The sequence below is a fragment of the Cyprinodon tularosa genome, unplaced genomic scaffold (assembly GCF_016077235.1).
Source record: "Cyprinodon tularosa strain WSP-4 unplaced genomic scaffold, ASM1607723v1 ctg7, whole genome shotgun sequence".
Classification (NCBI taxonomy): Eukaryota; Metazoa; Chordata; class Actinopteri; order Cyprinodontiformes; family Cyprinodontidae; genus Cyprinodon; species Cyprinodon tularosa.
Window position 1 is genome coordinate 191,853 of NW_024039451.1, and position 26,974 is coordinate 218,826.

The window sequence follows — 26,974 nt, forward strand, 5'->3', positions numbered from 1 at the left end:
GTTTTAACACACAATAAAATATTTTGGATCTTTTTACAGGAGTATTTAAAATTTTTACAAGTACATTAATGCCATGTTAGGTGTGTCTGGATAAGATGGAGAAAACGGAATAACAGAGATGTTATTTGGGAAAGATAAATCATTTAGGTCTTTTCTCTTTTAAATTTGATTAACAGCACTTTATTTTCATTACATTGTTAGAAATCCCCAGAAATCCAATAAAATAAGTTAATATGTTATTGAAGCAACATACAGAAATCGACCTGTACTTTTTAAAAGCAGGTGGTATTATGAACTTTGAGGATTCAGATTCCATATATACTTTTAGTTAAAATCCTTAGTGCTGCAATCATTAGTACCTCTAACTATGACTTTAAAGTAATACTAGTTAAAACTGTCCCTTTCATTTATTTTTTCGAAGTCACTGTAATGTTTTACGTACATCTGATTCCCACTTTAAAGAATGGAGGAGGATCCGTGATGCTGTGGGCCTGATTCTCTTCCAAACAGCCTGGCGATCTTGTTGGAATGGATCAAATCACGAAGTCTTTGAAACAACCACATGTTTTAGAAAAATGAACTAAAATGAGTCATCATTGTCTTTATAGCACAAGAATATGGATACTCCAATGTGGCTCTTAATAACTTTCACCAAAAATGCATAATAATTAAGAAATCTTTTAAAAATGTGAAGGTTATGTAAGAAACGCCAGACCACTTTATGTTGTACCTAACATTAAAAATGACACTAATGGTGTAAACATATGTTCTGTTATTTTGTTTTTCATATAGGTTACAAACTATATGCCTTCTATGCAGTTTTCTATCAAAATTGATCAACCTATTAAAGAAAAGATTAAGTGGCTCTAGAGCTGATTCTGTTTAGCTGGGCCAAAAAAACAAAAAACAAAAACAGCTTTAAGGGTTAAAAAAGGGTGCTGATCTTTGATCTTAACAGTTGAATAATCTTGCATATTTGTGCTGCATCTTTATGAAAGATTATTAAAGGAATAGTACACCCAAAACATGATTAGCCTTCATTTTCTACTCACCCCCATGCTGAACAACACTCTGGAGTACTTTTTTGATATCTCAAATGCATCTGGAGATCTGGGAGGCTTCTTGCTGTCTGCTGACATTCAAATAATGGAGGTCTATGGTGCCCGAGGCAGAAAGGTCCATAAAAGTCCACAAAAAACGTGTCAATATTCCTCCATACTGCTCGTCCAATGTATTCCAAGTGTCCTGAGTGGGTAGCATCCAGAATTTACTCGAAACAAAGTCATTTAGAATGTTTTTAGAGCATAAACAGTAGTGTATAGGATTTCTTGAACGCTACGGAAGTCGGCAGACCAAACCAGATGAAAGTGCGCATTCAGCGTCTGCTCTGCCGATAATGCAAGCGTAGAAGAAGAAATGTGCTGTTTACCTGTGCAAAGAAAGAAACAACGAAAGAAAAATGTCTGAGGACTTCAGTGTTGAGGAAGAGCATGAGTTCTTTGCCGAGCTGAATGCGCACTTTCATCTGGTTTGGTCTGCCGCGGTTTCCGTAGACTCGTGAACTCGCAGGCGCGCGCTTTCAGGAAATCCTATACACTACTGTTTATGCTCTAAAAACATTCTAAATGACTTCGTTTCGAGTAAATTCTGGATGCTACCCACTCAGGACACTTGGAATACATTGGACGAGCAGTATGGAGGAATATTGACACGTTTTTTGTGGACTTTTATGGACCTTTCTGTCTCTGACACAATAGACCTCCATTATTTGAATATCAGCAGACAGCAAGAAGCCTCCCAGATCTCCAGATGCATTTGAGATATCAAAAAAGTACTCCAGAGTGTTGTTCAGCATGGGGGTGAGTAGAAAATGAAGGCTAATCATGTTTTGGGTGTACTATTCCTTTAAAGATTAAAAACTTTCCTATTGGCTAAAAGATGGATGTAATGTTTTAACAGCAGGTACCAATGTATTGGTAACCTGATTTTTATGTAAGAAATAAACATTTTATATTTTTCTCCTTGGTAGAGGATGCCATCATGTAATTCTTGTTAAAATCCAAAAAGTTAAAAAAAGCTAAGCAAAAATCCATATAAAACATTTAAATATCTTTGTTTAGCACAGTGGTTAAATTATCCCGAGTTAAATGAGATTTAAAGTTTTAATTAACTAATGGTGGCATTCCCAGACATGTATATGCCTCAGCTTTTGTTTGTCAATCTGAAGTCAGATTAGTATCTAAGGCTGAAAAGCAGTCTTTCCATGCTTGTGTTTACTCAGTGACATGTTTGAAGTGTGAGCTTCAACATGGTTTGTTTTCAGGACTTGGAATCTTTAATCTTCCTGCAGTGATGCATGGCTACATGAACCACATGTAACCGCACCACGCATGCTAAAGCTTCAATAATCCTGAAGGGGATGGGATATTAAAAGTCATTTCCGTCTGTTCAGATAGTGTTGGCAGATATATTCATGTTTTTTAGGACATTCTAACCCCTTCTCTTTTTCATCAATTGCTCTCTGCTGATGATTTCTTGGTGGTTCATCCACCCCCCCCCCCCTCCAGTTAGGATCAGGTTTCACTGTCATCAACTCAGGCGGATCTTTACGTGATCCAACAGCTCCCTGAGTCGCCCCCAAAACCCCCGTCTCGACCCCCTTCAGCTCACATAAAGGCTAATTTACAGCCTGGTTCTGGCCTCCCTGCCCTCTGCCGCTCTATTTTTCTTGCTGGTATGGAAAGTTGCATGCACCATGCGCCCCCACACCGCCCCATCGCATGTGTTTGCAGTTTGGATCCAGACATTCCTCATCTGGCTGTGTGGCTTCGTGGAACCACAGAACGAAGGTCAGAACATGGCAGGGAAGAGACAATGGTATTGTAATTGTGTATATTGGGATGCAGTCGCGTAAAAAGTCCCTGGTATTCTTTCAATCTTGTGGTTGTTAAGTGATTTAAGAAAATTATATTAACTGCAGGAATTAGATGATAAAAAGCTTTTCAGAGGTTGTTCACAGGCCAGCTGATGATTGCAGGTGTTGTTTATTTCCATCCAAAGGGTCTACATGCCTGGACAGTCAACTTCTCCAGATGTGTGCATTGAGTTTTCTCTTTTTTTCCCTGTTTTGTACCTTTTTGCTAATGGATTTGAGGGATATTAACATCTTTTGTAGGTTGATGTGCGTCTTCCATCCCCTCACTTAGCATCCAAATTCATGGAAAGAAAACACATCTGTAAAAACATAAAGCCCAGCTCCTCAGTACGATCTGTTCCCTGCAGCTTTAACAGCGGGTTTATGTTTCATCTTTTATAGAACTGCAGGAGGTCATTTTTTGTATCATTCTCTTACAGCCAACGACTTATACAAAACGCCTAGAAGTTTCCAGAGTGGATAGAGAGAATACGACTTCACTTACACCTGCTTCTTCATGAAGAAACAGCTCTATTAATAGACGTCCTTGATTTTGCCTCTGGTCTTTATCAGGACTCAGCAAATTATGCAATTCTGAAATTAGGGGCATTTTTGAGGCTTTCTCCATCCATGTGCAGCCCTGCCAGTGAACATAAGTAACTGTATTGATTGAGACATTTTTCCTGCACATTATTGACATTTGAAAATTGCAGAGACTGCTATGAATAATACATAAAATGTGAGAGTTTGCCACGAATTTGAAGCAAAGTGAGAGGACTTCTTGGTCTTGAAAGCGGTGCCAGGAATCGACAGATACTTGCCTATCTTGTTGATGGAAGCCCTGTAGCTGAGGCACAGGAGTGTCTTTAAGTGAAGCACGAGATGGATGGGAAGAACATGGATTCATCTTAAGTGAAGGCAGCTCTGATTCCAATTTGTGACCCAAAAGGCTCAGTTCGTCACTCATTAGATAACTTTTTTTTTCGTTTTTTTTTTGGCTCTCCCTTGTTATCATGAGGAAAATGCTCAAAAAGATGAGATCCTGCATCCTTATTTCGTACGCAGACTGGGGTCAGCCTCAGAAATAAGCTGAAGATCATCTTGAATGTTTTAAGTTGTTTATTCTACTTACAGGCACTCTTACTCTTATATTTTGTCTTCATTAATTGTGAAAGCTTTTCTTACACAAAGAACATAAAAGGAAAATGGTATTGCTATGCTGCTGCATTATGGGTAATTCTTGTGCTGATAGTGACTCATTGTTAGGGATGGAACGGTTTATGAAAACAGTCCGAACCATTCGGTTCGACTGTCTCGGTTCGGTTCGCGTGTGTTGCGCTCGGTTCATGCGCTGCTCCTTTTTCTCATAGGTGAAGCGATTACACTCCAGAGCAGAAGGTGGCGGTACTGCGACCAAAGCCAACCACCAGTAGTAAACAAGAAGAAGAAGCGAAGCAGCGTAGCCGGGTGTAGCAGAAAAAAATCAGTTGTTGTGGAGAATTGTGTGGGTATGGCGAGTGGGAAAGAACAGGAGTTGGAAGACGCGCCAGCAGCACTTTATAGGTCTGCTGTATGGGACCACTTTGCATTTAGAGTGACCTACGATGACGGCGGAAAGAAAGTGGATAAAAGTGCAACAGTGTGCAAGCATTGTGCAACACGTTTTGTTTATGCTAACAGCAACACGACCAACATGTCAGGCTAGCAATCAACATATACCGAACCGAAAACCGTGACCACAAAACCGTGAACCGAACTGTGGATTTTGTGAACCGTTCCACCCCTACTCATTGTGAAGTCCCGCCTTCCGCGCTGTGATTGGTCAGATCTATTAATGGCGGTTTAACAAACTGAACTATGCTGAGTGTAATTCAGTCCGATTGGCCAGGCTCTATTCTTCCTTTTTGAAACAGGTGTCTCACATCCTCTAATTGATATTACGGGCTTTACCCCAGTTTTATTTAAATTAAATCCAAGAATTTACATGCATACAATCTATCTGGCAACATGAAGTAGGCCTACATGTTTTAAGAAACAACACATTGTGGCCTAATCTAAGGTCTACCAAAGTTACTCCAACACCTCATTGATTTTTATGGAATTTTACAAAACAACCATAACTAGTGTAGATCTTTTTTCTGCACATACCATCAGAGCTCTACAGAAGACAACTGGAGGTGGCCGATACAAATCAGCACAGGGTCGACTACACATGGAAATTAAAATGGGATTTTGTTGGTTGACATAAGTAACAGGCAATAGAAAAATCATCATATATCTGCCACAACCAGACAAAAAAAAAACAAAAACAAAAAAACAGCAGCTGTAAGTAATGTACTGCAATAAAATAAGGGGACTGGCCATAAGTGATTATGAAAATACTATAGGTATTTTTTTCATACCTTATAAGTTAAGGTTAATAAAAAAAATGATCTTTCATGGTAATAGATTTTGCTTCGGTTGAGTAACGTTGCCCACACAGTCATGCAAGTGTGTTTCACCATTAAGATGTAGTATTTCATTCTTTACAATGATTTAAGTTCGCTAAACGGATATTTTCTGGCCTCGGCGCATGGCAGCTCGGTAGAATTTTGGATAGTTCTCTATTTATTTATTTTTTTTCTATACACTCTCATTTTAAGTTAGCTGGTGTAGATCACTCAGTCGGAGGTAATCCTGTCAGATCGTCCAGCCATTGTGCATAAGGGTCAACCAATCTTGTTCCATTCATTAATGTTACTTTTCAAAATAACCGTCCTGGTCCCTGAAGATGATTAACCTTATATATTCAGATAAAATTAGATTTTTTACAATCTACTAATGAAGCTTGCTAAATTCAAGTTAGTTTGCATATTCACTTTACTGGAACTGATTTTTGATTTTATTTACTAGGATTATATGCAAGAAATCTGTGAAGAGCAAATACGTTTTGTTCTCATCATCGTTATTGCTAGAAATAGGAAGCATTTGCTTTATGTAAGGAAGAGATGGAGAATAATATGCTAATAAATGGGGACATTGTGCATCACTGGCTATACTGTATCTGGAATTTTGACATTTACTCCAACTATAATGCTTTTTATTTGGCGGTTGCGGGTCTAAACAAACATTTTTGAAATTAGGTTCCTAAGTGAAAAGGTATTAAGACTTCACCCGTTTCTGTGGTTACTGCCTCTCCATACAGAGAGTTTTTTTTCAAAGTCAAAAGTCAAGTCAAAAAGCCTTTATTGTCATTATATTCTGTGACAAATACAATGAGATTTGGGACTTCCATAACAGCTACCGTGAAATAAAAATAAAATAAAAATATATAAAAAATATATAGATATATTAAAGGAAAGGAAATGTAAACAGTTACAAAAAATATATATAAATATATTAAAAGGAAATGTAAACAGTGAAAAGGAAATGTAAACAGTGAAAAGGAAATGTAAAACAGTACTGGCACAGATTGTGGGGGGGGGATAGTGCAAAACAGGTGTAAAGTGACCGACAGTGCAGGTCGGAGTTGAGGGGGGGCAATGGCTTGGGCAATAATGCAAACCAGGTGAAAAGTGTCCGTCAGTGCAGGTCGGAGTTGAGGGCGGCAATGGCTCGGGGGAAGAAACTGTTCTTGAGTCTGTTTGTCCTGATCCTCATTTGCCTGTAGCACCTTCCAGAGGGCAACAGGTCAAACAGGGTGGAGCCAGGGTGGGAGCTGTCCTTGGAGATGGCCCTGGCTCTGCTGAGGCACCGGGTGGAGTAAATGTCTGCCAGGGAGGGGAGAGGGCGACCGATAATCCTCTGCGCCGCCTTTATCACCCTCTGCAGCCTCTCCCTGTCGGCAGCGGTGGAGCTGCCGAACCATACTATGATGCAGTAGGTCAGCAAGCTCTCAATGGAGGAGCGGTAGAACCTTTTTCTCTGTGTGTAGATGTAGCCTTCCAAAGATGGCAATTTGCTCTGACAAAGAAAAAATATCAAAGATTCTGAAGCTCATAAAAAAATATGAGTGGGAACCCTTTTTTTCTGTTCCTTCTTCACACTAGCAGATTTTTGTTTGAGATGATATCACCCATTTTCCTCCTGTTTGGCCAACCTACACAACTGTGACTGCTTGTTGCAATAGGTGGGGGAGGGGAAGCTCTTTGCTGTTTTCTTATATCTTATACAAAGCCTGCATTGTCTGAAAATGATGAAGGCTCTTTACTGAAGTCATGACTTCACTGTCTGTTTTAGAGTCCTGCCCCCACATGGTTTATAATGACACACCCACATTTCTGAGAAAGCCTGAGGCTAACTATAACCCGTCTCAGAGGCTCTGACATAGAAGTTGGTTCATCGTACTTAAGTTAACCTCAGAGTTTTTGCCCTGAGGGTCAATATGTGTCAAACAGTGGACCAAATCTCTGATGAATGGGTCGGATCCCCCTGCAGTAAGATCCTTTCTCTCATGACCTTTGCCTCAGAGTCCTTCACAAAACACGAGGAGCTGATGTTCAGGTATTTAAACTGGCTCCTGAACCTCCTGCATTCAGAGTTAGTCAGTGAAGCTGTTTTCATTTGTGTAATCAGTACCTTAATCTTAACAGGTGAAAGATGAATGTTTGTCCTTGCTCTAAATGCTGTCATTTCTGAAGATGTTTAAACTCTGCAGCTCACTTTCTCCACCTGCATTGGTCCAAAGTGTGTTTAGGCGGTCTATTTGATCAAAAATAAATTATAAAAACTCCACATTTACACTGCTAATAGCATCCGTTACATTTTTTAAAATGTTTATCATTTAAATGATAAATAGCCTTTGGTTTACCGATTATCTGAAATCGTACTGATTAAATTCAGAAACACATTTCGGTGTTTCTTTTGTAGTTTTTTTAATTCATTTTAATTCTACCTTAAAGGAATAGTACACCCAAAACATGATTAGCCTTCATTTTCTACTCACCCCCATGCTGAACAAAACTCTGGAGTACTTTTTTGATATCTCAAATGCATCTGGAGATCTGGGAGGCTTCTTGCTGTCTGCTGACATTCAAATAATGGAGGTCTATGGCGCCCGAGACAGAAAGGTCCATAAAAGTCCATAAAAACGTGTCAATATTCCTCCATACTGCTCGTCCAATGTATTCCAAGTGTCCTGAGTGGGTAGCGTCCATAATTTACTCGAAACGAAGTCATTTAGAATGTTTTTAGAGCATAAACAGTAGTGTATAGGATTTCCTAATAGCGCCCCCATGCGCGCTCACGACGCTACGGAAGCCGGCAGACCAAACCAGCGCATTCAGCTCGGCAAAGAACTCATGCTCTTCCTCAACACTGAAGTCCTCAGACATTTTTCTTTCATTGTTTCTTTCTTTGCACAGGTAAACAGCACATTTCTTCTTCTACGCTTGCATTATCGGCAGAGCAGACGCTGAATGCGCACTTCCTTCCGGTTTGGTCTGCCGGCTTCCGTAGAATCGTGAGCGCGCATGGGGGCGCTATTAGGAAATCCTATACACTACTGTTTAGGCTCTAAAACGTTCTAAATGACTTCGTTTCGAGTAAATTCTGGATGCTACCCACTCAGGACACTTGGATTACATTGGACGAGCAGTATGGAGGAATATTGACACGTTTTTGTGGACTTTTGTGGACCTTTCTGTCTCAGGCGCCATAGACCTCCATTATTTGAATGTCAGCAGACAGCAAGAAGCCTCCCAGATCTCCAGATGCATTTGAGATATCAAAAAAGTACTCCAGAGTTTTGTTCAGCATGGGGGGTGAGTAGAAAATGAAGGCTAATCATGTTTTGGGTGTACTATTCCTTTAAAAGCATTCAGTTTCTGTTAAATCCAGAGTTTGTTTCTAATGTTGCGTTCACATTGAACGCGTTTTGGGAGTCAAAGCATCTGATTGAAATGCAAAGTTTATGGGGGATGGTGTCAAGAGGTCCAGCGGCGCATCTGAGCATTGAACCCTTGAGTTCATAAATTTGAACTTCAGACGCCGGAGCGTCAACCAGTCAGAAGAACTCATCCAGGTGTTTTTTGAGGGAGAAAGACACTACATGCAATCCGTTATCGTTTGTGCAAGTTATTTATACAACTTGAAATAAGGATGTTTTTTCTCATTTTTAATATAATGAGTATATATAAGGGTATAGAGAATAAATGGATTTTAGAATGATTATTGTTGTTTGTTGAGCCCTTTAACTCTTGTCCAATGATCGACTAACTATAATTGTTGTGTCAAAATGGTTCAGTCAACTTGACAAAAAAGCTAATTATTAAACTGATATTAAGGCACTTTTTTAGCTTAATATTGTAGATAAATAGGACCAGCTGAAGGATCATAAATATATATATATTTTTGCTTTTGTGAGCAATTCAGAAAGGTAAAGCTATTAGTACTGTAATTAATAGGCCATTCAAACTGAGGGTAAAACCATTGAGTGATTATTAATTAAATGACTATGACTGCAATTTGCTGACTCACCAGATTTTTTTAGTCTTCCATAATATGGACTCCTAGAATGTTTTTTTTTTTAAGTTCAGTTAATAACAATAGAAGAAAACTTTGCAGGACTTAGGACGGAGGTACCGTTTAGGCGGCAAGTAGCTTTTAGGAGTGGCTCAGACAGCAGCAGTACAGCTCTGGGCAGCAGCTGAACCAATGGGTCATGGTCCAGTAGTTTCACAGTTCAAGGCAGCCCCAGAACAGGTGTGGCATGGGTCAGCGGCTTATGTGGCTCTATGGCAGAACAGCAATTGGCCCGGCTGTTCCGTGGGTTCAAAAAACACTGTCTTCAATCCGGTTTGAAACGCAGGAAAAACAAGACACTACGTTCAGCTCTTCTGAATCGTAGGCAGCAAGTAGTCTGAGTCGGCTAGCGAACACAGACTCTTTTCCGGAGGGGATTTGGTAGCCACCTATGTAGCCTCAACTGAAAACTGGAGAGCCACAGGCTAGAGGCAGATGAATGGGGGTTAGCTGCTTAATGGTATACTATGCAACCGGTATTGATTTTCCAGCGAGGCTCCCCCCAGAGGGCGAAAGTAAAAGTGCACTGTCGTAAATATGCTCAGCTGTCCTCCTGGTTTCTGGTAAATACACAGTCTTGAGATACTTCACATGTGAAGCAAGTTTGCCAAATAGCGAGCGATGCAGTTATCACCTACCACAACAACAATGTTTAGGCAGCAAGCTAACTAACTTGCTAACTAATAAAACGAACATCCCGCTAGCTACTTAGCTACTCAGCAACAGACCACAATCATACAAAAGTCGAAAAAAAGGCAGTACAAACAATGACTAACACAGTGAAAGTATGAACATGCACACAGAGAGAGAGAGAAACCATTCCAATGTTACTTACAATCGCATCAGCAGAAACGTGAGGTCCGCGTCAGCCTTGCAGCCTTCTTTTTCTTTTAGCTCTCGCCATTCGGAAAAAGCTTGCCCAATGTTCAACCGTGTAAGACTCCTCTCTCTGTCCGGAGCCCTTTTCCTCTTTCTTGCCTGCTCCGACATGGGATTTCGCTGTTTTCTCACTGGTTCAGCCATGATAACTGCACAAATATCGCCACTGCGCTAGCAACGAACATGCCTTTCACTGGGGGCGTGTAGCAGTTCTCGCCGTAAAGAAAGACCGATTCTCTCGCGATGCTTGAGACTTCTGAGCCTTTGGGTGCGGGCCGAGGGCTCCTGCAATTGCAAGTACGGTATTTCCCCTACAGACCACCAGGGCAGCCGAGAAAACCTTTGTTCGACTTGAAATGACTCATTTAATCATCCAAAACGTTATGGAACACATTAATTAACTGAAAAATGTTGCATAGTATGCCTTTAAGTAACCTGTCGAAGGGATGTGATATTAGCAACATAAGAAAAAGAAAAGATGATTCCCTTCCAGAATAATTCATAATTTATTACCTTACAGAAGTGAAAATCTAAAGTAAAGTCTTAAAAATGCCTGAAGAATTGCAGAGAAAGGCACTTAAAAGGATTACTGTGATATAAGGGCTGATACATTAAGACTTTGCCTGAGAATATTTTATGATGGTTTAAAACATATCTTTTGGTGTTTATAGGCATATATTTATTATCAGAAACTAAAAGATAATAGAAAGAAAATGTGTATCAACTGTCTCAATCAGCCTTTTTTTTGTGGAAATTAAACAAAAAAAAAACCACTAACCTGCAGTTGTGGTGAACTTTTGAACTGAAAAAGAAGGTCGTCGACTCGTCTATCATTGGGAAGTAATATTATTCTGCCCCTTGGAAACCATGAGATGTTAGTGACAGGTTGTGACATGTCTGATATAAAATCTATGATAGGATCTAAGTCAGTTATTCAGTGCTTGCCAATGTGGAGAGAGGAAGTCTGGGTAACTTCCAGCTACTGTAATCAGGGGAAGTGGAGCCAGGTGGCATCTTGTCCTTAGATAGATTATTTTGGACCAGGAAAAAGCACATAGAGCTGGTAAATTAGTGGCATCTGCACTTGTGGTGTCCACCTGGAAAGTTAGGATCTGGGTCTGAGTATGACGGCATTGTAAGAGGAAAATGGGAGGCAGTTTAATTAAATGTTGCAAGGAAAAGAAACTATGGAACATTTAATTGAGTCTGTGATCAACACATCTACAAACAATGTAAGTAAACAGCAGATGGTAAACTGCCTACAGATGCAGCGCTTTTTTATATTTTATACATTTAGAATTCAAGCTTGAGAAGTTTTTTGATAAAGAGGAATTAATGGGATAATATCAACCAGTAATGACAATTTAAAGGTCATAGCTACAGTAGCAGCCATTCCCAGTTAAACGCCAGCCGAATGGCAGCCACCTTCCCTGCAACTCCCAGCAAACTCCCCTCCAACTTCCAGCTACTGAAGTGACCCCCTCCTTCTCCTGGGCGTGCATATTTTTTTACTCTGACCAGGAGATGAAGATTTTCTTTCGATGTTAACATCCAGAAATCATGATTGAATATTTTAGTACAAATATTTATATTTAAAAAGGAATAGGGGACCAGCCACGGGCCCATCAGGGAAAGTGGGGAAATTATGAATGGCTACTACTGTAAAATGTTTTCATCAAAATCACAGACTGTCTAGAGAGCTGCCGAATAAAAGCATAAATTTAACTGAAAAAATACATTGTATGTAAACAAATTTTTTATAAATTTTGTTAGTTACCACAGGAAAGGACTCTGCGCCAATAGGAAAAATATTATTTCAAGCATCTTTGTTTCCAGATCTTAGCTCAATGAAAGAGGCTTCTTCTTTACATTACTCACATTCAAGAACAGTGACTATTGGTCAAACTTTGAGTGGATAGATGTGACTGTGATACGCTTTACCATCAAATTAAAAAAATAGAATAAATATGTAATGATGTTACAAAATACTGACCCAAAAATGCAGAAAACCGAACAGAGAGACCAGGGGAAAGGTTCAACGGGTTTTATTGAAGAAGTAAACAGAGGGAGAAGTGTTGCTCTGAACACTGCTCAACCGGAACTGCAAAGTGAGGGGAAGACACAGCGGTTAGTTCAGGCTCAGTGGGGAATTTGACTCGTGAAGCTTGAAGAGGTTTTGGTTGCTGACTCACGTTTCCAGTGAAGTTGTTGTGTCCTTGACTTCTGTCTGTGTGCCGTGGTTGCCGTGTTTGATTCGGTGGAGGGCAGAACAGGTTTTACCCAGACTGTGGTTGATGCCACTCAGATTTCCTGCGGTACTTGAACGGGTCGTAGTGGAGAATAATCCCTTTCTCAGTGGAAAGCTCAAACGATCTCTGGGGGAACGTGAATCCAGACCTCCTGTTTGAATCCCAGCTCAGTTTGAAGCTCAGTTTATCCTTCCAGGGAGTGAAGGTCCGAGAGATCCAGTTAGCAGGATGACTTCCTGCCAAGAGGCAAAGACGAAACAAACTCAGGTTGACAACAACTCAGCAAAAACTCAGCTTGGCTAGAGTACCCTAAACTGGCAAACACTCTGGCGTCGAGGTAGTGACAGTCAGCAGTTTAAGAACACTCCGTTTAACGAGGAAACCATCCGCAGGTGTGTGAGGAGGCGCACCAGAACCAGGCTCCTCCTGGTGGATAAAGGGAGACAAATACAGAAAACACAGACACAAAACAGGAGTCCTGACAAATGTACATTGATATTGAATAATTGGACATTATTTTGGCCCCTTTTTTGAAAGAACAAAAGACAATTGTGCCCCAAAACTGGTGTTTTTTTCTGTTGTAGAAATGTAACAGTTTAAAGACAACCGAATGTAACACAAAGTGAGTCTTGGATGTTGTCTGGGGCCATTCATTGTACCAGCATCGATCATATACAGTTTAAAGGGAGAGATACACTCATGTATTTGGTTGTCGCTCCGGTCTGTGCGCACCGTGCTCTAGCCTATAGAAGCGCTGTACCATTTTTATAGTTTATACGGATGTAGGTGCAGTACTCCTAAAAACCACAGAGGGGCAGGGATCAACATAACAAATGGAAATGCAGTAAAAAAAAAGCAGAAAAAGTTGACGTCCCACTTTCAACATGGTATTGTTTATTTAAGAATTTATGATTATTGAAAAATAATAGGTGTGTTACACAGAAAAAAATACGTAGAAATAAAACGCAACAAGCAGAAAGGGCTAACCCCGTTGAAACTGCGCCTCAGTCTCCAACTGTTGCTTACACTTGATTTCCCTTCTTTAACATCCAAACCACTGCAGTCAGGGTTTGCCTAACATCAGAAGTGTTTTTGTTTTGTTTCCCAAAGTAGGTTTTTTGATAGATTTTTATTGATTGGTAAATTAGGGCTACTCAGTGGCGCAGTGGGTAGCAATGCTGCCTTACAGCAAGAAGGTTCGATTCTCGGCCTGGGGTCTTTCTGCAGGGAGTTTGAACGTTCTCCCTGAGCATGTGTGGTTTTTCTCCAGGTACCCTGGCTTCCTCCCACAGTCCAACAACTGTTATGTTAATTGGCTTCTCTAAATTCCCCTTAGGTGTGTGTGTGTGTGTGTGTGTGTGAATGGTTGTTCTCCCTGTTTGTCTCTGTGCTGCCCTGCAATAGACTGGCGACCTGTCCAGAGTGTACCCCGCCTTTCACTTGTAGACGGCTGGAAATGGGCACCAGCACCCCTCATGACCCCAGCTGGAATAAAGGGTGACAGAAAATGGATGGATGGAATGGTAGATGAGTTCTCTCTCTCTCTCTCTCTCGCTCTTTATATATATATATATATATATATATATATATATATATATATATATATATATATATATATATATATATATATTTATTTTAGCACCTTTGTGTCTCTTCAGCAACTGTAAACTTATAACCCTTAGATACTTTATTTTTAAAGTTAGGTTGCTTTTGTCTCGCCTTCATTTCTGTTAATGTTCTTTAGTTGATGCCAGATTGTCTGTAATTTGGGGAGACAGTGGCGTTGGATGTAGGAGTCTGCCCTGAAATCAAAAGATTGATGGTTCAAGCCCCGACTCCGACTTTCAGTGTTGTTGTGTCGTTCTTGGGCAAGACACTTCACCTGCATTGTCTACTGATGGTGGTCAGAGGGCCCGGTGGCGCCAGTGTACGGCAGCCCCGCTTCTGTCAGTGAGCCCCAGGGCAGATGTGGCTACAATGTAGTTTGCCACCAACAGTGTGTGTGCGTGAATGGGTGAATGAATGTAGTGTAAAGCGCTTTGGTCAAGTCTAAGTCTCCTGACTTGAATAAAGGTGCTATATAAGTACATGCCTTTTACCATTTAGTCCCACGTTTCATTCTAGTGTTTTCTGTAGTTATAGGAAGATCCTCGTTAGATTTTCTGTGTTGTTTTCTGCATAGCCTAGTTCAGCCTTTTAATTTGTCTGCCTTGGCTACTAGTTTTTGTGTCAGTTGGTCCACATATCCTTCATTGCAACACAGCTGCATCCTGTCTATTTGAAGAAGACATCTTAGAGGACAAGACGTTTTAGATAAAATCTTTTGTTAATAAAATGAACCACATGCCTCCTTCTCTATTTTCCTCTTCAGCCTCTTTTTCCTGCTATCATGGACTTATCGTTTGATTGAAGATTAAAAACAATTGAGGTTTTCTTTAGGTTTGCCTCAAGCCATAGAATACCACACAGGTGGAGCTTAATGCAGAAACTAAGTGCAGCAGATCAGTGAGTGTTTGAAATGCTTCCAAAGGCTCCCAATTAGCGATCATTTGAATATTGCAACTTAAGACTTTTCTTTAATCCTCACCATTATTAGGGGGATTTTTTTTTTGATGGTTTTGATGATGTTGTATGGATAGGGAAACAATAAAGCATTCCTGAATACAAGGACAACTAATCAAAGGCTCCAGTGAAACAGGCCTTTGTTGTGTTGTTGTAATTGTCTTGGCGTCAGGATAAAAGTTGGATGTTATTTCTTAAAATAATGAGGGTTTGGCAAAGAGTTCATCCTTCGAAATGTGAGGAAATTGTTTGTTTATGAAAGTATTGGAGAAATAAACACCTTAAAAACATGGAATTCAAAATCTGAGCCAAATCAATCCTGGCATAATCTTGACTGTAAAAGTTTGCTTGACTTTGAACAGAACTAAACACAAAGAAATATTCAGTGCTTCAAATTCTCAACTTCTCTACTTATTATTGTCGTTACACTGTCTCTAGTACAGAGCAATGAAATTCACTTTCTGCATTTAACCCATCACGTTGGGGAACAGTTTGCCCTTGCAAGGCGCCCAGGGAGCAATGTGGGGTTAGAGGTCTCTATATTATACAGTAGTTATTTATTTATTTATTTATTTATGTATTTATTTATATATATTATATTATGTAACCCCCCAGATTTTATATATATATAAAATCATATATGATACATCTGTGTTCTTCAGCATTAGTATTTCACTCTTTATATGTCTTTTAGGGCATATTTTTTTACTGACAGATTTAGATCTCTTAAATGTTTAATTGCTGAACCTTGTTGCTGTAATTTAGTGGTTACTGTCCACAAACATTAAGCAACATTTATAGAAAAGCCATTTACATATAAATGGTTAGTACAGAAAGTTTTTTTTTTAAACAGACCAGTTATTGTTGCTCTGCCACACGATTTTAAACAAAAAGCTTAGAAAAGTCTTTCTTTTAAAAAGTGTGAAAGTATCAAAATCGTATCTATATCTTCAATAATATTTGTTTTTTGTTTTTTTAGCATTTTGTATAACAAAAAGAAAACAAATGCACAGAAATAGTTTCTTGGGCCATCAGCTACTCTGTTTGAGAATGTTGGTCCATCGTAAAAAGTTTAGACCCCTTTGCTGCAGATAGCCCAAAGTCCTAACTCCTATCTTATATTATTTTATTTCAGCTCAGCCATCAGGTTTTCTTAGGTTTTCTTCAGGATTCATCTTGGCACTCTTAGTGCTGAGTTTATCACAGTTCTAGAAAAGGCCTAAGATACAGAACACGATGATATGCACTCTGACATTGTTTTCAGGACCTGTAATAGAAAAACAATCCTATAGCATCACCAATCCTCCATTGTGCTCAGCACTGTGCATGAAGCATTTACCTGCATTCATTTAGGTTAGTTCCACACTTACCTGCAGTGTTTGTTAATAAAACCTGAAATCTGCAAAATTACAGTTAACTTCCCTATCATGTGTACCATACTCTGTACATTTCTGCAGGTAATGGTGGAAAAAAAGATTTTGCCTCTAACAGTTGCTGACATGCTTATGTCTTAGATCTGCATTCTGATTTTTATATCATTCAATAACCTAAAAAAATAGCGTTGAAATATGATTCCATCCATCCATCTGAGGGATCCTAAACCAGAATTTAAACAAAGAACACAAACACCATACAACATTTACAAAAAAAGAATCCTCCAGATAACATCTAAGACTTGTAGGACAAGACTTATGAGATAAAAAGGTTTTCTGAATTCAGCATATTCACTTTTAAACATGGTGGTAGTAGTATGATGATCTGGGATTACTGTGTTGCTTTTTGACCTGGTTAGCTTGCTGTAATGGATTAGTGTAACCCCTCTTTAAAACATTTAAAAGATTAATCAGTTACTGTAAAAGTGTTATGGCGAGGGTGATGCTGTTATTAGGTTTAGTGGGTACTTTTTTCTTTTTTACTTTATTTTTTGAAAGATTTTTCTTGTAGTCCTATTTCTGAATATGTACTTTTGACAGTTGATTGACTTGAAATGCATATTCTATTATCTTTTCTTTTAAATCAGTGTCCGTATCAGGACTTAAACTCCAGAATCTCTGACACTCTATGTCTGAATCAATCACAAGTCCTTGTATTGGCTGTACCCAAGGTGGCCCCGAATAATTTTTAAATGACAGTTAGAGTTGATGTCCAACCAGCATTTATATGCTTCAAATGTTTAGGCTCCTCAGAAATTAAAAATGTTCTCTTGGCAGCAGAGTTTGAACATACAGCCTTCAGTGAACCGGAGATTTTCCTGGCTTTAATGGGAGCAAGAGATAATGAGCTTCCAAAGGGGCTGGCAGATTTGGACCCACTTATTTTAAAACATGCCTGACAGGAGTTGGGCTTAATCTGCTTCTCCGATGTTTGGCAGATATCCAGCTTCAGTCTGAAACATGTTCATACTGTAGTCAGTAGATCCCTGAGGGGATTTTTTTTAAAAGTGCTTTCATTAAGTCTCTTTGCATATAGAGCCTTCTGACAAAAGCTGGTTGAGTGGATGCTTTCTCTTCCATGGTGCTCAAACACATCACGCTAATAAATCTTGGACTCATGTCTTACATAATGTCATTGGCATTTCTGTTCAGACTGGTCCCTGTCAGTTGTAAGGTTGGCATATATCTTCGGCACCAGTGTCTCGCTCCCGCTCTGGAGTGGTGACTCACTTTCTCCAGGTATAATGAAGAACTGCGTTCATCTGAAAGGAGCTGTTCAAGCAAAAACACCTGTGGGCTGCACATGATGAATGGCACTTTAGCTGCTCTCTGGGGGTAAAAATGAAAGGTTCTCATATAACTTCTAACCACTGACAGGAAATCAGTGAGTGGGGGGTGAGGTAGACCAATGTTTGGCACTGTGGCTAAAAGGAATCCTTTTAAAAGTCTGTTGCACCGCAGATTGTAGTTGGCCTTTAAATGAGTGGTGTGTTCACAGCATGCTGCGGTTTCTCAAAGTGCCAGCAGACTGGATAAATTGGGTTGCAGATGTTACCAAGTTTCAGTGTCTTCTAAGGCAGTCTTCAGAAACCCAGAATGGACCATGAAGTGTCTTATGATCTGGTGTTAGAGTTCTTCATAATTAAAACAACACTGATTTTTATAAGATGATTTGGTCCTCATTTAGCGGTGCCCCTCTTATTGGTTTTTTAAAGAGTTTAGCAACTTTCTGATATTAGGACTACAACTCTGAAACGACGGGAATACGTCTCTCAGTTACTGATGTGTGGGGTGCATGAAAGGTTGTAGCAAGAACTTGTGAAAAATATCCATGAAGTGTAAAGTAAGAAAAAAAAAAATAAAAAATTACCACTGACCCAAAATTACCCTAAACCTAAAAAAAACACTAGTCCTTATTTTTTTGACTATAAAGCGCACCTTACTATAAGCCGTAAAAGGAATAAAACAAAAAAAATGCAATCAGAGCCTGCAGCCCCACATGGCTATGCAGAGAGAGGCTAAGCGGTTAGCCCTGGCCGCCGTTAGCCTCGGAGGTCCGCTGGTTGCCTCGGTCATCTCAACTTCGGAATTTCTTTAATTATGCATTTAATCGGTAAATGGAACATATAATGTCACTTTAAAGTATTGTTAGATTTATTCTTTATACATCATGTGCATTGTTATTCTGTTAGCCAGATTAGACAGAGTAGAAGGCCTTCTTTCACATTGTGGATGTCACTGTGTGTACGGAGGTCATCTAATCAGGACAGCCTTTGTGTTTTAAAAAAAACACAGGATATGGGCACATCTGGGAGCCGGTCTGATAGAGGAGAGCTATCTGTAACCCTGAGGCATAGAGGCAAGCTGCATGAAGTTCAAGACATGGATGGCGTGTCAGTTTCTGATACGGAAAGCTAAACATCAACATAATGCAACACATAGACTCATGAGCTATAAGAAGCAGGAGATGACCTTGTTCGGGGCTCAATTTTTGCCGGATGCTCGCGGACGTGATTTTTTAGCCCACAGCTGTGCAAGCTCCAAGCATTTTCTCTGTCCTGTAACGACCTGATCTGGAATAAACTCTGTTATTTTTTACTCCTGTTTTATAGTCCTTTTTTATATGGTTTTGCCCAGTTTGAGTTAAGAGTAGTAAATAACTTGCTTCCAGGAAAAGAACCGTGAGGAAGCCCCCGAGGCGCAACGGCTTTTTTAGGGGACATAACTTCCTCATTTAACAGTATCTTATTCTCGCCTCAAATGATCTTAAAACGTATTTTTATTGAACAACAACAACAGAAAAGAGACATAACTTTCAATGGAGCGCTCCATTGAAAGCTGCTGCTGCCGCAGTGCATGCTGGGACAGCTGTCAATCTCAAGAACGGACAAGTCTGCTCTGATGCATACTCTGTAAATAGGGAGGGAACAACATCCGGGGACTTTATACGTTCTCGGTCTGCTGTTCTTGTGAATTGGATCAGCACTAGGGCTGAGGCTTATGACGTTTTGCGAGTACACAAGCACATTAAAACACACAAGTACACATATTGATAAACGGCCTCGGTGTCCGCCATGCCTGGCACTAGCATGTTCTTGAGATTAGCCCCCTTTTGTTTCATATCAAACTTTGACTTCCCCCTCTGGCAGTTATGAAAAATCCACAGAAAAGCTTCATCTTCTTGTAAACCACATAGTTAAAAGTGTGGGAAAAAAGTAGCCCCTTATAGTCTGGGAAATACTGTACATGTTACACTATATTCCTAAAACTATCCAACAAATTTTGTAGGCTAAAATTTAGAAAATATTCTGTGCTTCAGTTTATGGTGCAAGGGTTACCCCCTACGTGATCGTATGTGAAGCGCATGGAACTTTGACCAGCAGCAGCATTTGAAGAGTTAGGAGAGAGAATGTGTTGCCTGAACACGGCAGTGTTTATTTCAAGGTTGGTAACTGAATTGTCTTGTATGCACTGCTTTAATACGTAGATAAAATACTCTCAGACTCAGAAGGATTACTACAAACCTAAAGGAAAGGTTAATTTCATGCCATCCGTCTGTACCTCACGGTCACTGGCCTTTGTGACTAGGGTTGCCAACCGTCCCTTGAAAAACAAAATCGTTCCCGTATTTAATGGAAAAGGAACGCACTTTGTCCTGTATTAGTTTGAGAGTAAAAGAATAGTCATTAAAAAGCTAAAGGAAAATGAAGAGAAAGGGCATGTTAAATACAAAACTTATGGTAAACTGCAGGAAAAAGGAACAGCAGAGAGGTCGATTGAGGTTCTTCAGGCAGCTGACCTTCCCAACATCCAAGCTGCTGTGTCTTTTGACCTCAGCATCCCATCTTCAACTGGTTTTGTGAAGAGGATTTTCTCCTTAATCAAGTTCTGTTGTTCCACTGAATTAATTAAAGGTGAGCTCATTGTCAGCATCATTATGAACTGTCTTGCTCAGACTTTTACTCTGCAGCACTCAAGACAAACAACTCCTCACTGCTAGAAGAGCTCAGAGAAAATACAAATGGAAAAAGTAGGCTATCGCCACATTATGTGGCATTGAGCTAATAATTTCTTTTTCTGTTTTACAACTATAGCCTACAGTCATTGCATTTAAGGCACAAATATGTTTACCAGTTTGCACAAGTTTGCTGCTGCACCAGAAACATGCACTATTGTTTTATATTCATTTTTACAGTTTGAAGTTAAGCAGGACAGGCTTATGTTTAAGATACTTATTTTATTCAGCAAAGTTTACTTTTTTATCAAAGGGAATTGCTGGATAATGATTTTTTTTTCCCACGTGGTCATGTCATCCACAAATATGCATCTAATTCAAAACAGATTTGAGTCAAATAGTTAAAAAATATTAATTTCACACATAAAGGGGGCTGGGGAAAAAAATCACCATGCCAGGAGGGGTAAAGGCAATCTGGTCACATGAGGCGTCCCTTTTTTTTTTTTTAGGCAGTTGGCAGCCCTTTTTTTGCCCCTTTTATGGGCGAAAGGTGGGGTTCACTAGCCTGACGTAGTCCTACTCAATTCTAGTCAAAATATGAGTCTGATACTGCTCCATAGAGCTGTGATTATGGGGCGTGTTTTGAATGAACCAGGAAAAAAAATGCCTCTGCACTCAATTGGATAGACCTACAACCAATAAGAGCAGCGGAGTGCGTGACGTATGTTAAGCGATGCATAGTTGTTGTCAACAAAAATCAAAGCGTGCAGTTGCACGCCTAGAATAAGAAGATGAGCCTTGATCGCGTTTCTCTGTTCCTCTTTTAAAATTAATTTGCTGTCGATATCTTCTAGAACAGACCTAATAGCAGAATCTACTCACCTCAACTCTCCAGCGGCAGCCATTGTTGTTGTCACCCAAGCGCGCTTTGGTGACGTGGTAGATTACGTTACTGTTGATCATCTGTCCATCATCGTATAAAGCCCGCCCTGAGAATTTGATTGGATCGACAGAGGGTGGGCGATAATACTCGCGCTACTATGGAGCAGAGCCAGACCGAACTTCCCGACCTCAAACCTCGTGGGCGGGACTAAGTTCGGAATGGCACCCAGGCTAGGGGTTCACCCCTGACAGGTTACGAGTCCCTTGCTTTTTTATTTATATAAAAAAAAAAAAAAACATTTTAAACAGCAAAAAAAAAACCAAAACATATACATTGTAAAAGACATAGAAAAATACAACCATGCACTTACAGGTTGAGTTTTAGAGCTTTAAGATGTCTTGTTTATCTTTAATTTTAATTTTTTTCATCTGCTGGGATTAGTAGTGGATTAGTTATGTTGTGTTTTTGTTTCAATCTTTATTTCTTATTCTTTGTTGTTAAGGTCCTACTTTGTGCTTTTTTTCAACATCATCATCATCTGTTGTTATATTGTTCGTCAGTTATTTGTGCTTGCAATTTTTAATCATAGATATTTTTATTGCTATGAAAACATTTTCAGATAATTCAATCTGTCACTTTGTAGATATTGAAGTTTTATTGTTTTTCTTACACATGCCTGTGTAAATGTTCACTCATTGCAGCCAGAAACCGGCTTAAACCAGAGGGCAACTTGACTTTTGCCCGGATTGTCTTCAAAGAAACTGAGCAAAAGTCCGGTTTACTTCCAGTTCAAGCATGTGTGTGGTTTTCTTGCACACAAACGATATAAAACAAAAATTAATGTAAACAGAAGCCAACCTTTCTTTTTTTCTGTGTTTTTTCTGTATGCTGGAAACATTAAAAAAGGATAATTAACTAATGAGAATATTTAAACACTGAATCTGTTAATGTAAGTTGTCATATGTCCATCTCTTTCTCTGTGGTCTCCTTACAGAAGAGGTGAATATACTGCAGGAGCTTTTACCCCAGGTGTCGGAGCGCAGTAACTCCTCCATGATTGTAGGGGGCGCCAGTTGTCCGTCGGTCAGAGTTGGACAGTACGCCACCTTGACTCTCCCTCTGGAACAGATTTTCAGCAATAGGTTTGTTTACTCTACTCTGAAGAAGCAAAAGTACTTTCAAAAGTATTGATTTCCCTTCAAGTTTTGCTGTTTCATTACATTGTGATAATAAAGTGTTTATCTTATGCTTTTTTTTTTTTTCAATGGGCATTATTTATGTTCCATACAGCAGCATAAATAAGGGTATTTTTAATTTATCTCCCTAAATTCTATTCTTTGTACAGTTAAAGCAACTTCTTGTGCCAGCATTGAGCATCTAGAGTAAAGGTCACGGATTAGATTACAGGGGTCCGGATCCCACCTGCTGGCTAATCCGGACCCAACCTGATTTAAAACATTTATATATTATTGCATGTTTCCCAGGCTCACGAATGAGCGCCTTGATATGTGCTTGAGAATGGCTTTGTCGCCATTCAAACCAAGTTTTAAAAGCCGTGCAGGGCAGCGTAAAGCCCACTGCTCTCATTAAGCCATAAAAAAGAAAGGAAAAAAATAACAAACGGTTTTAGATTTTGAAATGGAAAAATTTTCCATTTTACTTTTTAGATTTCTTTTAAATTTAAAAATTCAATGTATAACATGGATGCATAAACAACTAATTTTATTTCAGTGTTAATTTAGAGTATTGCCATGTATTGGTATTTTCTTCGTGCTGTCGTAATATGCATTTTCAAACAAAAGATTTAACAGTTCCCTGAAATCTTCAAGGATCTAAAAACTATTTGCTTGCTTTTGAAATGATGAATTGGTATCAGAATAAGAGTAGGCTCAGTGAAATGCACATCACACTAGAAAACATGTTAACCACTACTTGAAGCTGAATCGTCAGATAAAATCCCAGTGAATCCATTAATCTGTTCTCATCTACAGTCTGCCAGACGAGTTCAGTTTACTGATGCAGCTTCGTAGTCTTCAGAGGGAAGAACACAGCGTGTTCACCATCCTCAGCCCCGACAGTCTTATCATGCTGCAGATTCGGATCAGCGCCTACGCCATCATTTTCATAGGAACGCAGCAGCGACATTACGAGTGAGTATGCCTGATTTATATATATGTGTGTGTTGTGTGTGTGTGTTTGTTTGTTTGTTTGTATGTATGTATGTATGTATGTATGTATGTATGTATGTATGTATGTATGTATGTATGTATGTATGTATATATATATATATATATATATATATATGTATATATATATATATATATATATATATATATATAATTTTTATTATAAAGTAAATACATTTTAAAAATTGTGTCCTCATTGTATCCCCTCATTGTATCCATTGCAGAATATAATGACAATAAAGGCTTTTTGACTTTTTGATAAATAAACTATTGGAAAATATTCTGCAAATAGATTTCCTCATTAAAGATTGAAGTTTATTAAGAAATGTAATAGATTTTGCTTCGTAATGAAATACATCTTATGTGTATATATATATATATGTATATGTGTATATATATATATGTATATATATATATATATATATATATATATATATATATATATATATATATATATATATATATATATATATATATAATGTGTGTGTGTATATATATGCTAATAGAATAATCTTTTCAGGTTGCAAATAAGGCTTCTAACTACAACATTTTATTTTTTTTATCATAGGAACTAAATAGGCTTGAAAACATTCCTCTTCTGCTGAGTTTTAGGTTTATAAAACTTTATGCTTGTTTTCAGCAGCCACAGCGTCAGTTGTAAGCACCGCTCCAAACAAAAGAATGCCTCCGAATTGAAGCCTTTTCCAAAAGCTCTCTCACAGTGTTTACAGCATTCGTGCCAGACAGTTTTATAAAGGCTCTCATGCCCAGTCCTGCATTTATCTTCACTGTATGGAAATGTGCTTCCAGGGTGCCGTTTGCCCCCTGAAGCAGGAAATCTGTTCACAGCTGATGCATTTGTTTGAAAGTGACTCCATTTAGCTGTTTCTCTGGTAAAATGATTTGTTGAGGCGTCTTGGCTTGTTCTTTCCTGCAAAGAAAAAACAAACATTAAAGGAATACATCATCAAGAGGTGGCAAAAAGAGATACCGATCTGCTGTGCAAAGTTTTTATTGTTGATTTATGAGCCTGCTTGTCCAACAAGTTGGATTATTTAGAGGCAAACAGTGGTGAGAACCTCAAAAGTAGTTTTACAGAAATGGTTTGCATTTTAAACATTGTTGATCCTAGGTTATACATACGGAGAGCTGTTTTATTATAAAATAAATACATTTTAAAAATAAATAAACTATTGGAAAATATTCCGCAAATAGATTTCCTCATTAAAGATTGAAGTTTATTAAGATGTATTTCATTACGAAGTGAAATCTATTACATTTCTTAATGCTTTAATTTCAAGATATATTTATTTCGATACGTATTTATTTAAGATGTATTTTTTTTACTTAAATATGTATTCTTTTATTTGTTCATTTAACAAGGTATTTGTTTCAATATAGATCTATTTACATCAACATGTATTTTTTAAATATATGTCTGCGTAAGTTTCAGGAACTATTACTTTAATGTTTATACATCCTAATTTCATGTTCTCATTTAATACTTTGCAAAGATTTTAATCATTTTGGGATTTTTTTTACAAATTTTTTCTCTGAAAAGCAACAGGAATTTAGTGTAGTCTCCTAAATTGGTGACTTGTATAAGTTCTTGAGTCTTTTTTCAGGTGAAGTTTTCCTAAAACTTTGCTTTTGCCTTTAATTCTGATTATAAAGTTTAACCGTCAAGAAAGACGATTTCTACACATTCAGCAGGAATCATCTTTTACAATGCTTGGCGTGTAAAAGGGAAAAAGCCCAAAACAAAACCACACAAAACCTTGTTTTTCTCTATCCTTGAACAGGGATTTAATCATTTTTAGGACACATAATTAAAACCAATGTCTGTCATAACAATAATGTTTCTGTTTAGGTTCCCAGTCAGTGGCCTGTGTGACGGAAAATGGCATCACATAGCCTTCAGTGTGTCCTCCGACCATCTACGGCTGTATGTGGACTGCTTGCTGCTGGAAAGCGTGGACTGGGTCAACCATGGCTTGGAGATCGGAACTGATGGTCTCCTCATGGTTGGAGGCATCCTGGAGGCCTTAGAAGCTCCATTTGAAGTAAGCTGCTTTCAGAGTTGGGCTTCAATACGTTCAAATAACCTTGCTCATTAGTCATGGCTTATCAGCTACCCTGTAGAATTTAGAATGGCCTTTTTTAACTGGGAGCTAACATTAACAAAGTCAGTTACAAAAAAAAAAAAAAAGATACAGGGCTTTTTGAAGAAAGCACGTCTCTTTATGCAGAGTCACAACATATTTCCTTCCAGGTTAGGGCTTGGTGACTGGTGTGGGTATGCATCAATTCTTAAGTTTATAAGGGGTTAAAGTCAGTTAAATGTAAAGTCACTGCTGCCTTTAAAGTGGCCACAATATAAAATGTACAGTAGCTTTCAGGGATTGGTTTCCAGCAATATTTCTGACTCATTTTCTTACAGACTTCGAACCAAAAAACCAAAGAAAAGGGAGGATGTTTTTGATAATTCAGTCTTAATGCTATACAGTATTTTCTGTTTTTAGCAAATTGGACCGAATAGAATTAAACATAAGATAAGTTATTGTCATAATAAATAAAGCACCGATCCATCCATTTTCTAGTTCCAAATCTGATTCTCGATTTTGAATATCTGCAGATCCTGATACTCTTGCCTAGTTCTGTTAGCTGTAATGTTTTTATAATTTGTGTTGTTTCTTTTAGGAACTGTCAGAAATTCTGTTATGTTGTCAGAAATTTTTTATCTCTCTCTTATTATATATTAATTTATCCCATTTACTCACTATAAAAGTTTTCACTCAGTCTGTTTCTCTCTCAAGGCCACACAATTCTCTGCAGGATGGTGTTTGTAGACCAGACATAGCTTCTTCCCAAAACAAACTAGATTCTTTCTCAAGGTTTATTCATAACATGTTGCCGTTAACCAAAGTGTCTGTAACTTGTTTTGACTTTGACTACTTTTGCAGTGTTCTAAGTAAGGGGGGGCGAACCCTGCTCTAGCAGAACAGAGCAGAATGTTGTGCCACAAAGGCTGTATGCTGATCTGTTCTCTCTCTCTTGAATACTTTTTCCCACGACAGTATCACTTTAAACATGTATATCACAAAAGGCAACTTGAGATTAGAATGGGGAAAAGGAATTCTTAAAAAACATTAAATCTTATTAACAAAACATATTCCATCCTGAAAACATAGATGCAACTGCAAGGGTTTAAATTGACTGTATGAATTGGATCATTGAAAGATGCCTTAAGGGGGTAAACTATACTGCTGTTCAAGAGATTTTAACCAAACTTTAATTTATGCCATTCATCGACAAGTCACTCAAAAGTTTTTATTCAGAAGTTTGATGTTGTTCTACATAAACTTGGTTAATTATGCAGAACCCAATTGATATAAAAAATATTGTACTTGAG

At 38.6% G+C, this 26,974-nt stretch overlaps 1 protein-coding gene across 1 annotated transcript in view; it reads left to right on the forward strand.

Annotated features, from left to right (window-relative positions):
• si:ch211-196i2.1 (collagen alpha-1(I) chain) overlaps positions 1 to 26,974 on the forward strand; it is a 170,673-nt gene that overhangs the window by 20,452 nt on the left and 123,247 nt on the right. The window contains exons 2-4 of the mRNA XM_038268314.1: positions 22,371 to 22,518; positions 23,368 to 23,526; positions 25,433 to 25,625. Coding sequence (XP_038124242.1) covers positions 22,371 to 22,518; positions 23,368 to 23,526; positions 25,433 to 25,625 — 500 coding nt within the window. The remainder of the gene's footprint in view (positions 1 to 22,370; positions 22,519 to 23,367; positions 23,527 to 25,432; positions 25,626 to 26,974) is intronic.